The 14,985-nt window shown below is 36.9% G+C and overlaps 1 protein-coding gene across 5 annotated transcripts in view; it reads right to left on the minus strand.

Annotated features, from left to right (window-relative positions):
* Nucleotides 1–14,985, minus strand: part of RNF180 (ring finger protein 180) — an 85,364-nt gene that overhangs the window by 68,836 nt on the left and 1,543 nt on the right. For 2 of the 5 annotated variants that reach the window (XM_030003997.2, XM_030003998.2), the window contains exons 1-3: nt 9,246–9,828; nt 6,870–6,965; nt 2,342–3,292 (exon numbers count right to left, since the gene is read on the minus strand). In XM_030003997.2, coding sequence (XP_029859857.1) covers nt 2,342–3,292; nt 6,870–6,965; nt 9,246–9,347 — 1,149 coding nt within the window. In that variant the 5' untranslated portion in view covers nt 9,348–9,828. Of the gene's footprint in view, nt 1–2,341; nt 3,293–6,869; nt 6,966–9,245; nt 9,829–9,974; nt 10,620–14,985 lie in introns of those variants that run through there. The other 3 variants (XM_030003993.2, XM_030003994.2, XM_030003995.1) reach the window with 3 other exon arrangements.

Below are 14,985 nucleotides of genomic sequence, written 5' to 3' on the forward strand. Positions count from 1 at the left end.
GGAGGGGTGCCAGAATGCTGAAGAAAAAAATGGCAGGTGGAACTTGCAAGAAAAGGGAGGATACCTAGACTGGCACACGAGAGGGGAGCAGCCACAAGGAGGAGTGTGTGGCACAGGAGCATCCCCTTTTGTGACATGTCAGACTGTTAGGAGGATATTATTTTCTAGCTCCACATTTTCCTGGGAGGATACCAGAGCAATGGGAAACACAGCTGCACTAGCCACACATGCTGCTTAACACTGAGTCTGAGAAGTAGGCCCATTTAAATATTCCATGCCACGATCACAGACTTTCACGTTAACCAAGGTTAACGAATCAATACAAGACCAAAATATCTTCCCCTCAAAACTACTATTTGAAACCAGATCATTTATTTTACATACTTATTTTTTAATTTTTTGCACTTTGTAAACCATATGCTTACTGATTAGACATACCAGATTTATCAACTGTACATCATTTGCCATATGAAACTTAAAAATAATGTAGGAATTCATTAAGTATGGTTTAAAAAGAAGAAGATCTGAAAGTGTGTTTTTCTTTCTTAGCTATCACAAATTTGGAAAACTTGTACAACACTTTATTCTTGAAAGTAACATCTAACACAGATTAAAGTGGCTGGAGAGACTGCAGATGACATGACTGTGCAAACGCTCCTATATACTGTGCTTTTGCATCATCATTTCATTTAACAGAAACAATGAGGCCTGGAACTTTTAAAGCCATTTTAGGGACTCGGACACCTAAGAATTTTTAGAGTTGTTTTCTAATAAGTGTTCAATATTAAGACATCCAGATCTTGGAAAGTTTCTTTACACTCAGTTTCAGAGACGCATTTTACAAAATAAGAACAAGTTTTCAAAATATCACAATGCCAATTTAAATGTTTCTTTAAACAAAACAAAAAACCTTCCCAAAGATGAAAGAATATATGGATGCCATACTGAGAAGTCTCATGATATGTCCCAGACCCATCACATTTTCAAGCTGGTTCTTATATTTAATTGAGAGAGACAGCCTCTATGTATCTCCCTCTCAAACCTAAATTCACTGCTCTGCTTCAATTCTGTACTATACTCTAAAGGCTATGTTAACTGCATGTAGGAAAGAGTTTGAAGTCACTTAGTGTGTGAGAGGAGTGGAACTGTACAAGGACAACTGAATACTACGGATAATAATCATTTAGGTACAAAGGGCTAATGAAAGATCCATATATGAACTATTGGTCCTATATATCCCATTGCATTAAATGTAAACCAATGAAAACTATGTGGCATCTAACCCAAGCACAGTCCATTCAAATAAGCTTAGTATTTCTCAGTAAGGCATAAATATTAAATTAGACTTGACTATTATAAAATGTAAACCAATCACATTAAAAAAAAATAATCCATGAAATAAGACTTACATGAGCTTTACAGGTCACTACACTTCATCTGTGGAATATTCTAAGATTATCACAGTGACACACCTACCCAAAGCGGGAGTGATTTCTTGAGTAGATACTATTTCTCTGATGAGAGTTAGTATGTTTGCTCTTGCTTGGCCACACAGTATTTTGTATCAGGAACTTTATGATGAGAAATTTTCTTTTAAAGGCATACATTATCATTAGTCTTTCTACTGAATTTCAGATCAAAAAAACCCTGTGTTATTCATCTTAAGACATCTTCCTGGTCTTTCTCCCCCTACCCCACCAAAAATTGCATGACCATCTATGGTCTTTAATTCTGTTCTGCTTTAGATGGTTTGAAGAAGGAAACCATGGTTTTATAATTGATAAGCATATGTAACATTTCTGTCAGATTTGAAGACAAAATATTTACCTACTAAAGACGAATATTTTAAATAGCAACAATCAATTTTTACTCAAAGAAAAAAGATTTGTGTTACAATAAATAATAAATGCAAACATCTTTTAAAACATAAAACTTTCTTAACTGTAAAATTAACTTAAAATGTCATTACTTAAAAGTTAGGAAATCCTGAAATGCTAGGGTTTCTCATTCAGAAGATCTGAATGTTTAGTTTTCCTTTAATCACACTGATTAAATTTTATGCCCACTTCAAATTTGTTATTACATCACAAAATAAGAAGGCCAACAGAAAGTAGTTTTTACCCACCAAGGTTTGATTTTACACAGAAAAAAACTGATGGGTTGAATTAGAAAAACTACATGTAGGAAGAGGCCATAAATCCTTGTTTGCAGGATAGCTGACTCTAGACAGTACCACGTTAAACCAGTATTAAGAGACAGCATCAAAAAAAAGTCAGAATGACTTATAAAAGCAAGGCAAACTTTAAAAAAAAAAGTAGCATAATTAATTTTAAACACCTACTTGCTTCTGTAGCCACCGTTGTCGCCGCCTTTGTTTTCTCCTCAAGCTTTTCAACTTGTTTCTTTCTCTCTTACTCAGCTTTTGGTTGAAGGAAATACTTGTAGGCTGCACAAGACCAACAGGTGTGATGTATTTTTCCTCTTCTACAACACTTGTAGGTGAAGAAAGGTTCATCACAAAAGGTGACCCATCAGCAATGGCACTCCCAGAAGATTGTCCAGTAGCTTCAAAATCACACTCACTTTCTGCTTCTCTATGTACTAATGTGGTAAAGGAAGTAACTCGAAACCTTTTTTGTAGTTTGTCAGCACTGGAACTATATAGGTCCTGAAAAGAACTACCATCTTTCCTATTGGACTCTAATTGCAAGCCACTTTGTGCGTAAGCAGGTGGATTTCCATTTTGGCCACGGTAAATTGTTCCCATACTGCAAGTTTCATGTAACACAGGTGACAAAACAAGTCTCTCTCTGATATTTAAATCCAAACTATGTGATCTTCTGTGAAAAGGTTTTACAGTGCATGCACCATTCATAGGATAGGAAGCAGAAAGATTTGGGTTTGGATTTAATGTCTTTAAGGGAACTTTTTTACTTTTCACCTCAAATCTGGGAGCTCTTACTTCCAGACAAAGTGCTTCTGTTAATCTTCCAGTGCCATTGTTATTTCTGGCCATGTATGAAAGCCCTTGATTTTTGATTTCCAAAGCTGCAGTTACCACTTCATGGCAGGTATCCTTGCCAAAACCAGACTGAATTTTGAGGAGAGGTAAGTGTTTTGCTGATGATTTTGCCAATTTAACAGAGAAAGCTGGCTGATAGTCAGTCTGACTTTTGCAGAAATGTATATTTACTACCTGTCCACAGGAACATTTTGTGTTGCAAACAAAGTTAAAGCCCCCTAAACAGGCCTCGCAGAACGGACAGTGCAGTTTTCCAATTGTCCACTGTGTCTATTAAGAAAAGAAGAAAACACCCAACACATTAATTGTAAATAAATGATTAAGAAATCATTACTAGAGTTACTTTTCTCCTTTAATAAAAGGGTCTACTTTTTGTTTTTCGAACACAATAAAAGGGACTTCACAGCAGAAAGAAAATCCACTGTAAATAATGTTCTGGACAAAACTCTGCTTGCTGCAGTGATAACTAATTCTAAGAAATCTAGAACACACATTTCAAAATGTAGGGGCTTTGAAATATGTTTAAAATTTGTCCATAGATAGAATAATGCTGCAATACTAATGAAAACATTAGATACTTTAAAGCAGTGAAATCAATTTACCATGTTAATCTGGAATTGGCAAGCACACTTTCTCAGCTGAGTCTTCTGAGTGCTGATACATTTCTTGCATACTAAGTAGAGTGGAAGGAGATTTCTTACAAAGAGAATATAGCTTTTTACTTTGCTTTCCCTATGAAAGCTTGAAATGGTGCTTGTATTTTGGTGTATGTAGTATTACAACACAATCTGTGTGCAGATACCATGACAAATCCTTAATAGTCTATCTATACGTAGACAGTTATTTTCATTATTTGTAATTCTATGAATTTCATTTCAATACCAAAGGCACTTTTTCAAAAGAAAATATGTATCAAAGATCTATAAAATCCTACACATTTGCACAACTATTAGTGTTTTCAGTAAATATATTCATCTGTCAGCAGAAACATTCTTGAGGATTAAAGTTATGCAAGTATTTGTAGGATCAAAGCCCAGATGAGAAACATTATCAACTCCAGTCACACATTACTCACTAGTGTGCCTAAAGTGGAGTTGAGCCATGAATACAGAAGCTGCCCAACACTTCTAGTTAAAGCATTGCTTTCAGTTGCAAATGTCTTTCAAGGTAGTTTGGGAAAATGATTCCATGGCTGATGCTTCAGAAAGTTTCAGTAAAACAAATTTTGCAGTTTCAGAAAAAAAACTTGTGTGGAAAAAAGCTTATTTTTCACATGCAATGCTAGAAAAAGTTCTGGAAACACTTCTTCGAGAAACGTACTCCTGCCTTGTGGGTTAAAACCTCAAGATTTCACAAAGTATCAAAGATGTGCCTTTCATTGTGCCTATGAGAATCTGTGTAAATTTGGACACGTTTTTTAGCTTACAGAAAAAAAAAAAATCCCTGTTTACATATGCCCAAAGGCTTTCAAATCCCTGAAAATACCTTGAACATGCACAGTCTTTCTCAGTTTATAAGGCTGACCAATGTGTGCATATGCCGTTCACAAATAAGGATTAAGCTGGTTCAGAGATTTAGTGTAAGTCTCCCACACTCCATTTCCCAGATGCAATGGGCTAGGCACTAAAATTCAGGGAAAAGCAGTTTCTAGTGCCTTTAGTGAGTATTTCTGGCATTCAGGGACTATGGAATAGTAATGTGGATCTCCAAATAGAGAGGAGTGACTCATGAAGGTTAGGGAAGAAGGCTAGGAGCCTGGCAAAAATGGGAATGCAAGAGACAGCAGGGAAGAAAAAGGACATCTCTATGTCCTACGTGCGCAGAGACTGGGAGATAAGGTGCAGTACAAGGGAGTCTAGGACTGATTTAGCGTGAGTTTGGCAACGGACTGTGGAAGCATTGACTCAGTAAAAGAAGTAACAGCCTACTAGTGGAGGAGGTGGTAGGGGGAAAATCAGCAAGATCTGAAAAGGAGCTGAGGGTACACAGATGATGGGCTGCTTAAGAGGAAAAACTGGGAAGGGTTAGCCAAAGAAGCTAAAACAAGTGAAGAGTTATGGGGAAAAGAAAATGCAGGTCAATGAAGGTCACTAGCAGCACTAGCTAGATTTATAATTATTGAAGATTATCTATACACTAATGTGTGCATGAAACCCAATGAGATTGGTTAAGAATAGGGACAGATGGCAAAAAAGAACTGGCTGGGAAGCAGTGGGTTTTTACAGCCTGCAAATAGACTTTGTGCTTATGTAAAATGATTTAGCCTTTGATTCAGGAGTCATACAAGAGAAAATAACACATGATCACAAAATTATTCAGAGCCCAAGAGGATCTGGGGATAAGTCAGAATTGTTTAAAAACCCCCACACATTTATCCATAAACCCACAGGATCTTTCCAGAGAACTCAGAAGTGAATGAGGCAAGAGTTCCCAGGATATTAAAGGACAATATGAACACTAAAATATTGAAGGTGTTCATAGAGAACTGCATTCTCTGTCTCTGCCATCAGCGGAGCATTGCTCCTTTGCAATCTTGAGCAAGTATGTTAAACCTTCTTTGAGGAGCCTATGGGGTTTTGTATTTCCCAGGCCTCCAACCTGACTCTCTAGGCTTTCAAATGCAGAAGGCTGGACATTTACAGCTACAGGTAAAAAGAATAATATTAGTATCAATATTAAATCCAATTTTACTGAAATAATGTTAACATGCAAAGTACTGTAAAAAACTGCATCCTTATGATCAGGCATTCAAGATTAGATAATTCTGTCAAATGGGAAATACCTCATCACCCCTAATTTTCACACACCCCCCCAAGATTAATGTTTCTGAAACAGATACACTATTTTGTCATGCCCTACTGAAGTATAAGAGATCATTAATTTTTAAAAATGTTTAATTAATGTTTAACAAAATAAAACAGAGTGAAACAATGAAGGCAGATGAAACATTTTCTCAATTTTTGAATGCTTAGTTTTACAGTCATAACATTTTTTTTTTTGTGTATCATTTTGAGGGTGGATTTGCTTAGATCAGAAGTTACTTGCGTTATAGTAAAACTTAGGACACTGAAGTCTAAGCAGAAAGGAATGCAGATACCATTTGCCTCTCAAAATCAAAGGCTCATCAGAGAAAAACTGTAGGGCAAAAGAAAAGCACTGTTTCTGCTTATTGTATCTATGCAACAACATTAACTTCTAGACCTAAAATAACTCAAAGAAAACATTCAACTGAAGCAATCAGTACAAGAAAGTTATGAGATGGTTTGTAATTTCAAATGGGGTGTTAAAACTCAAAAGCAGGGACACTGGCTTGTCATCAGACCTTTGAATTTGCAGGAAGGAAACTACTTTCTATTCATATGACACAACAGCACATTAAATTTAAAGGGCATCACATCATATTCCAACAACTGATCTCTTAACAAACCCCCAGTCCAGTCTTATGGAGAAACACGCTTCTTACTGTCACTGTCAACATATGCATTAGTACTGCAAGACACAATGATCAAGACAAACCAAAACCCAAAGCCTAGATAACAAATATAATTTTAAGCATTGACAAAATATGCAGAGGTACCCATGACAGTTATTTGGACAAACACAAATACATTCATCTATAAATGGGCAGGAACACAATTTATCACTTGCAGATTTTGTGCATACAAAAAAAAAAAAACATTTAAGAGGGAAAAAAGCCCATGTAAGTGGTAATGATAGAAGTTACTGAGAAAAATTCACTCAAAAGGTCTCTGTAATAGACATGGGCCTTGGAGAAAAAGCGCCCTTGAAATATGTTCTCCTTACTTCACATTTTGAACAATAAAGATGCAAACAAAAAAAGATCTACCTTTTCAATGACACATTTCACCCACTCTGGAATAGCTTCTAAGTTCACATGCCATACATTGCAAGACTCCTGAGCAGCAGCTGAAGGTTGTGATGTCTGTTAAAAAAAGAATTATTGTATTGATATTCAACATTAATGTAAGCTTTTTTGTTTGAATATAGCCAGAAGTCAGCTTCCCAAATTCAGTAAATATTTTATTAACAAATGATAAAGCTCAAAGATGTAGGTACATTCTTTAAGCAAAAAATCAGGTAGATGCTGTCAATAATTCTCTACTACTGAATCTAAGGACATTGGACAGACTCCACTATGGAGATGGAGGTGTTTGGAGATGGGTTTGTTTTGTTTACAAGAACAGAAAGTATGCAACTGATGATCTTCTACGTATATTCAGAAATTTATTTCAGAAGCACTATCAGCTGGCACAATTTTACTGTAAAGATAGGAAAATTTAAGATCTAGTTTATAAGACGACTGTGGTTAGTACTGCACAACTATGCCACAAACAGTTTTAAATTCATTTTCTAATGCTTGTTAGAACAACTAGAAGAGAAACTAGGGACCCTTAGCAACTTTTGAGTTTTTACTGCAATGACGTGACCAACTGAAGAGAAAACAAAATCTAAAAAACTGTAGCATTTCACTAACTGATACTAAAATAAAAACAATTAACTAACTATGTTTTAGCACAGAAGTGATACAAGTGTAATTAAATCTTGTAATACGGTTTAGAATGTCAGTAAAGTTATAAAGATGGCTAAAAATACAAGGAAACTCTGGTGAGTGTTAAAGTCTTAAAATCAGTTGTTAAAATTTATGAATATGGAAAACCACTGACTCCTATGTTGTGAAACCCATGGGAATAAAAGTTTCATTATGCTGAAAATTGGAAGTGGGGCTATACACAGAAGCGAGAAGGTTTTAGAAATTCTCCAAATAATAATAGCAGACAGACAGATCCATTTGCCATGTCTATGCTTCCTCCTATCTGTGGAGAGTACCTGTACTTCAGCTTGGATACAATTCTGATTGAAAGTGTTTATACTGCATTCCTAAGTTCAACATTTGGTTTTAAGACTTGTTCTAAGATTTTTCTCTTTTACTCATATTTCATCTATGTCTTTGACTGAAGGTCTAAAATTCATCAGGGAAAGCCAACATACTGAAAACATTACTCTTCTCATCATAATACAATCTTTGCCTCCCAATGTCTTGGGAAGTAGTGTTAAATTATGGGTTTTTACCTGCTATCTACATAATTAGAGATGGAGCTATGTCAGTCTTGTGCACAATGATGGTGGATCTCTACTAGCAATTAAAAGCTCCACAGGGGCATGGACGAAGATACTCCCTTCTTTTCACTACATTTTTTTCCATGAAATGAGTTGAAATTGCCCGCCCCCCGCCCCGCAAATGCTTCAAACCATGCACAAAATAAAACTCCTCAAGTATAAAGCATGAAAAATATTCCAGAACCTCAAGCTCTGTAAGCGGAGTGATTAAAATGGGTTTCACTAATAATACTAATTATATCAGGTTCTTAAAAAATAACAACTTTATTTCTACCTCTATTGGTTATACCCTCCTCCATGGCAAAAAGAACGTTGTTGCACTTCTAGTGCGCTAATAAAAAATATCAACACCTTCGTTTCTATTTGCTTTTTCGCTTTGATTCAAGATCACAGGATGTAAGCACAGTCTTCTTGGCATATCTGGAAAGACTCTAACTCTTTATGATTACTAACTGCCATTATAAAGCTGCAGGAAATACTCTGTCATTCTTCTATGCTGTATGATTATTTTTCTGTTTATTTTAATAAAGATGATGTAAATTACAAAGTGGTATTTTTAGCCTTGCAGGGCATCCCCCTCTTAGGGCAGGCTAATCTTCTGAACTATTTTTGTGCACAGCCTATCCCGTACTTTTTCAAAATGAAAAGCAAAATTTTCTGATGTAGGAATATTTGACACACAGTTAACTACTGCAGTGGAAATTAGTGTCAGTATTTAAAACACACAGTAGAAAGAAACAGTTCTTTATTAAGAGATATTTAAAGAAAAAATGACTTCATTAAAACTGTCAAAAACAGAAGCCATTTTTATATGAAAAATGGTAACACTGTATACTCTACACAAGCTCGTAGTCAAATGTATCATGAATACCAGCCTTTATGTCAAAGAACATAAAGGTGATCATTGCCTACTTGGCTTCACTAGCATTACTGCTTACATTATTCTCTATGGAATTGTCCATATTTTAGTACTTATATCCATAGGAGATTAATTACTAAGGGAGGGCAAGTCCAATACTTCTCCTTTATTTAAAACCAATGGCACTGGAAAAAGTTACAAACTCCCTCCAGATGCTATACTTACTTTGGATGGTTCTTTTCCATGACATTTTGCAAGGCAAACAGAATTTGCTATATATTTTCTACATCTCCAGCAAAGTAGAACATCAGCCTCTTGGTTACTCATTTCAACTTGTGATTCTTCAGCTCTGTATGACTATCTGTAAAAACCACTAAACATACAATTCAGTCACCTGTTGAAACCACATATGCTTTCCTCTTGCAACCCAGAAGTTTATCAGTAGTCTCTTCACTATAGAGGAGACTAATACTTTATTTACAAACATACTCTGATCTTGTATAGCATGCCACCTGGACTTTTTAAATAGCAGAGCAAAACAGTTGTTTTTATTTCCAGGTTGCATACAGAACTGGAAAACAACAACAAAAACAAAACATATAAAAAAAATAAACCAACTTCCTCAATGTTTAGACAAAAGACAAGAGAACTGCAGTTTTCCCAGAATATGTCTGTAGAAATAAGTCACCACTATCCTACATGTTAAACACACACACACATATATATATGTGATGCCACAGAACAAAAATGAATGCTGACGTAAAACCAAAGAAGACAAAGACTGTTTTCTCAATGTGCCTCTGGAGGCTTGCTCCCTTAAATTACTTTGTGTGGGAGGATCAGTACCACTGGTGCAACAGAGTTTTTCACAGACCTGAATCGACCTCCTTGTAAAACAGAGACCTAAACTACGACAACCAGAAGGACAAGACAAATATTTTTCTCTCCTTGTACCTTGCTGTGTTCTGATGTCTCTCTGGTCTTCTCTAACCTGTTTCCAAAGCCTTCTCTTTTCACCGTGCTTTCTCCAAAGGTCCTCCAACTCTTCTTTCTACCTGCTTCTGGTTTTACCCCCTTGTGCTAGTTACATGAAAAAAAAAAAAGAAAATCTTTTACATCTACACACTCAACTCAAGCACTATGCTAGGGTTATGCCTACTCAAAGTGCTAAAGTGCACAGCGTTTACTGACAGGGAAGCTGGGGCATAAAACTTAAAACCAGTGTTAAAAGAATCTCTGTTCTTCCACAGTCCAAACATCTGATTTTGCCATTATTTCAACAATTTAATTTTTATTTAGTTTTCACTAACTAAAGAAACTCTGAGGTCCTCAGTATAAGCTGCCTGAAGACCAGTTTGGCTTATTAAGCAATACAGACTTCTGCATTTTGCCCATTTTCCCCATTTCTACCTTTCCCTTTTCTGCCTTGCCTTCTGAATTAATCAAAGACTATGAAACACACACACACAGAGGTTATCCATTATTTTTCATTTATATCTGATGTCTTCTTTCAGCAGATTTCCTACTTTTTCTACATATGTAAAGATTCTGAAATACAGTTTGACAAGGAAGAACAGAAACAACATGTGCGTACATTAGGCTCCTGTATTGGCTTTGTGTGGCAAGGTTTTGGTAGCAGGCGGGGGGGGTTACAGGGGTGGCTTCTGTAAGAAGCTGCTGGAAGCTTCCCCTGTGTTCAAGAGAGAGCCAATACCAGCCGGCTCTAAGACGGACCCGCCGCCGGCCAAGGCCAAGCCAATCAGCGATAGTGGTAACGCCTCTGTGATAATATTTTTAAGAAAGGAAAAAAAAGTTGGGACAGATGGAAAATGGCAGCCGGAGAGAGGAGTGAGAATATGTAAGAGAAACAACCCTGCAGACACCAAGGTCAGTGAAGAAGGAGGGGGAAGAGATGCTCCAGGCGCCAAAGCAGAGATTCCCCTGCAGCCCGTGGGGAAGACCATGGTGAGGCAGGCTGTCCCCCTGGAGCCCACGGAGGTCCACGGTGGAGCAGCGCTATGAGGGCTGCTATGGGGAGTATTAACTCCATCTCAGCCAGACCCAATACAACTCCTAGCTCAAGTGTACATGCAGCTTTTAATAACCAGATCCACACTAAGCTTAGAAAGTGAAATTAAGGCAAACGTTAAAACTTTTCTTGCAATGTCACAATAAATTAAAATGAATTTTTGTTAAGATTCCATTAACGTAAGTTAAGATGGCCAAGCAAAAGATCATGGAAGAGACACAGAAAAGGCAGAATTGACACTGGAAACCTTTCTTGTTCATGACAAAAACGTGATGATTCAAACGCCTTGACTTGAGCAGGATCACTCTCAAGTTTTTATTAAACGCGCTATGCTACTTTCTGTACCAGACACATTGCGAAACTGGAATGTATAAAAATGCTGGACTTCTCTATGAATGACTTTTTTTTTTTAAATAAAAAAGGAAGTTCAGGCTCTGAAAGCTTTTTACAAGCAGTGTGTATCACTCTGCTCTGGTAAGTGCAGCATTAGACTTCACAGGGTATTGAAAGAATGATTACCAGTTATTAATTTGTTTGTATCACTCAAACACCTCAAAGCTGTTCTAATTAATTTATTCTTCACAATTTCATAGCAATTCTAGAATTAATTTAATCTTACAACAGCTCAGTGAGAACCTCATACCTAAGTCCAACCAGGAAGGACTGAAAGACGGACTGAAAGACTTTTGCATAAGGCTAGCTCAGATGTGCTTTTCAGGTACAGCCATATCCCTCCCCATCTACTAAAATACATTATTGAAATGTACTACAGTTAGTGATACACATTTTGCACACCTTATATGCTGTATCTGTGTATTCAATCGGTATATATTTAAGTCTCTCTACACATTCTGTTCCCCTTATTCTAATTGTTACAGAAAAAGCTGTTTTGCTATCTTGAACAGCTGCTTCATTTGAGGCTGATGATGCTTACTGGAGCGGGGTATGAAATAATTGGTGACAGACCTCTGAACCAACAGATAAAGGGAGGGATAAATGCACTTGCTGTATTTAAAAGACGAGGTTCAAGTCATGCAAACAAAGGCTGTCTAAGGATCACTGGCATTTGAAGTGATGCACACATCCCCCTCACCTGAACAATATCTAGCAAGCAAGCAAGCAAGCACTCCTTTACTGCAATATAAAAGCTCTATTTTTTTTATGATTTATACACTTTAAAAGTTCCTTCTTAGTTCTGCATATACCTTTCATTTAAAAATACACTTTCATAAGAGAAATGAATGTATAATGTATGTAATAACCCAGAGAGCACAGGTTTTATGTAACCAAGAATGCTGATAGTGAACTACATGGAAAAAACTACCTCAAAATGCAAAAACTTTTTAAGACTCTGTTATAACAGGCTGAAGTGTTCTTCTGGCCTAGCAGAATTTAAAAATGAAAATTCCTGTAGGTCTGTTAAAATTCTGCATGTACGTGCCTTTTGCAGTTCTAACCGAGGACAGAAGAAACGCTACAAATGCACTCTAACACATTGCAGAGGTTTCTACATGTATCATGCTAGAAAACAGCAAGTGACATGTTTGATTTGTCACATCAGCATTCATTTTTATTTTGATTTGCACCTAACTTCAAGTGGAACTCAAAGCATATAAACACAGGATTTTGAAACGTTTTTATAATTAAATGCAGGTAAACCTTACTGTTCTGGATATATTTTGATAAGTTTTTATTTATCTTCCTTTGCATATAAAACTAGTAAAAGGCATCTTGGCCTCACCTTGCTTTGTCTTTCAGCAAAAAATGCCAACATAAAGTTAAAAGATTCCAATCTGGCACTCAGAAACTAGATAGTATCACTCTCAGTGGGCCTTTTCAGCTTGGCACTGGGCCATGTTTCTTGTGGCTGTACTGCTTTCAGATCAGTTGCTTTGTGTGAGCTCATGTTTTCCTCCAAAATAGCATGTAGACACATTCGAGTGTTACAAGGCCTATGCTCCTCCATGGCTCTTGTTTTATGTCCTTCAAACATTTTTCTAATGATTCAGTCCCCCAAATAACAGGAGCAGAGGGTCCTAAGACTTCCTTCCCAAGGCAGAGTCTCAGTTCCCTTTCTTGAAAACCGTTTGTCTAACCTTCTCTTACAGACCTTTGATGGAGATTTCACAGCCTTCCCAAACTATTTAATTACCTTTTTATCTTCTCTTACTTTAACTTTTCCCCTAACATCTAACCTGAATTTTCTTGCAATTTCTCTTATTTGCTGTGAATACAGAAAACAAAACGGCTCCTTTTGTTCCATGCAAGAACATTTTACACCTTTAAATACTCATTACATATGAGCCCCCCTTCAAACTTGCCTTTGGGCTAAATAAATCCAGTTCTTTCCATCTTTCCTCACAGACCATGCTTTCTTGATCTCCAACTGTCACTGCTATTTCGTGAACTCTTTCAAATGGGTCAGCTATTCTTGCACAGCAGTATTCAAATCTGGATGCAGAAGTCAAACTGAAGTTTTATCAGCACTGAGTAGACTGGACAGATAATATAAATTTTCAAGGAAAAAAAAAGAACAGACAATGCCTTACTAGGGTGGTAACTAACACAAAATTCACTACATCCGTTTGAAAATGTTGTTTCTTATATTTATAAGGGCAGAAAACACAGGAAGATTAAATAACTACTCCCCAGCAGCAAACAATTTTTAAGTAATTTCAGCACGAGATCCTTAAGATTTTCAGATTCATACATGCTCATCAATATATTAAGGGAAAAGGAAACAGGAATCGTATTTTTTTTCCCTCCTCCCACTCTATCTGGAAAACCTGTGAGCAACACCACAGAAAGCTAGTGGAACTACTCACAAAGAAATCAACAAAAAATAGGTAAAGGATCAAGCATCAGACATAGCAGCCAGAGAAATGGTACAGCGCTGATCCGCTTCCTGTTTATTCATCACTCCTTGAACGGGACACTTTCCCTTCTGGCATCCTCTCACTAGTAGTAAGTCTCCTTTGATCGTTATATCTAAGTTTCTCATACAATCTGAATTGTATAAGGTATTAAGCTTTGGCCATTTCTTCTTCAAAAAGATTGCTAGAAAATATGAAGTAAAATCCCAAGAAAAAATTCTCAAATGTTCAAAGAGAAGAACTAAACACAAAAACCTAATTTTCTGTTGAAAACCTGGTCTAGAATTTCTTTCCAACTAACCTGCCCCTCATCCCCAAATGCATAAAGATAAGAAAACAAGTACAGCAGGACAAGTGGTTCGCAACACTTTTTTGTTCAAAAGTCACTTGTGATCCCTTCAGATCATTGCAGCCATGAAGATTACAATAATAATTAGGTAGCACTGAGAAATTAGGGCACAGAAACTTGAGCACTAGTTACTAGGAGTCTTGAAAAAATATTAGATGAGTGGAGGCTTTGAAGTGGAGGCTTGACCGAGAAAAGCTAGATGAGCTGTCCTAGACAACAAGTGTCCATACCAGAAGTTCCTGCTCCCAGAAAGGGAGGAACCAAGACTTTGCTGGACAGAGAAACAATCACGGAAGGCATTCAGGTACACATAAAAACTTGCTGCCAGCTTCTGATCTCCAGAGTATTTCTGCTTAAAGAGACACTTTTAAAAGCACACTTAACCAGTGCTTCTCAATAAAGTAGCACTTAGATGAGAAGACAGAAAAGAAAGTTTAGAGGACTGCCTCCAGGCTGCCAGAGAAGCAAAGATGTGTGAAGAGTTGTGCCATCCACTTCTGCGCCAACTCCTGCTCCATTATGAACTGTTCCACCAGTTCAGCTATTGCTGTGTGATCAGCTTCCATGTCACGGGCCACTGGCTGATGAGAGGGTGGCCCGCGTGCGATATTCTTTCTCTTGTAGCAAGAGTAGCCCATGTAATTAAAAGGCAGTTAACACCAAAGTGGGAAAGAATGTTACTTGCAGCATATTACTTAACTTCGTAAAAAATCC

This window comes from Aquila chrysaetos, chromosome Z (genome assembly GCF_900496995.4).
Source record: "Aquila chrysaetos chrysaetos chromosome Z, bAquChr1.4, whole genome shotgun sequence".
Taxonomy (NCBI): Eukaryota; Metazoa; Chordata; class Aves; order Accipitriformes; family Accipitridae; genus Aquila; species Aquila chrysaetos.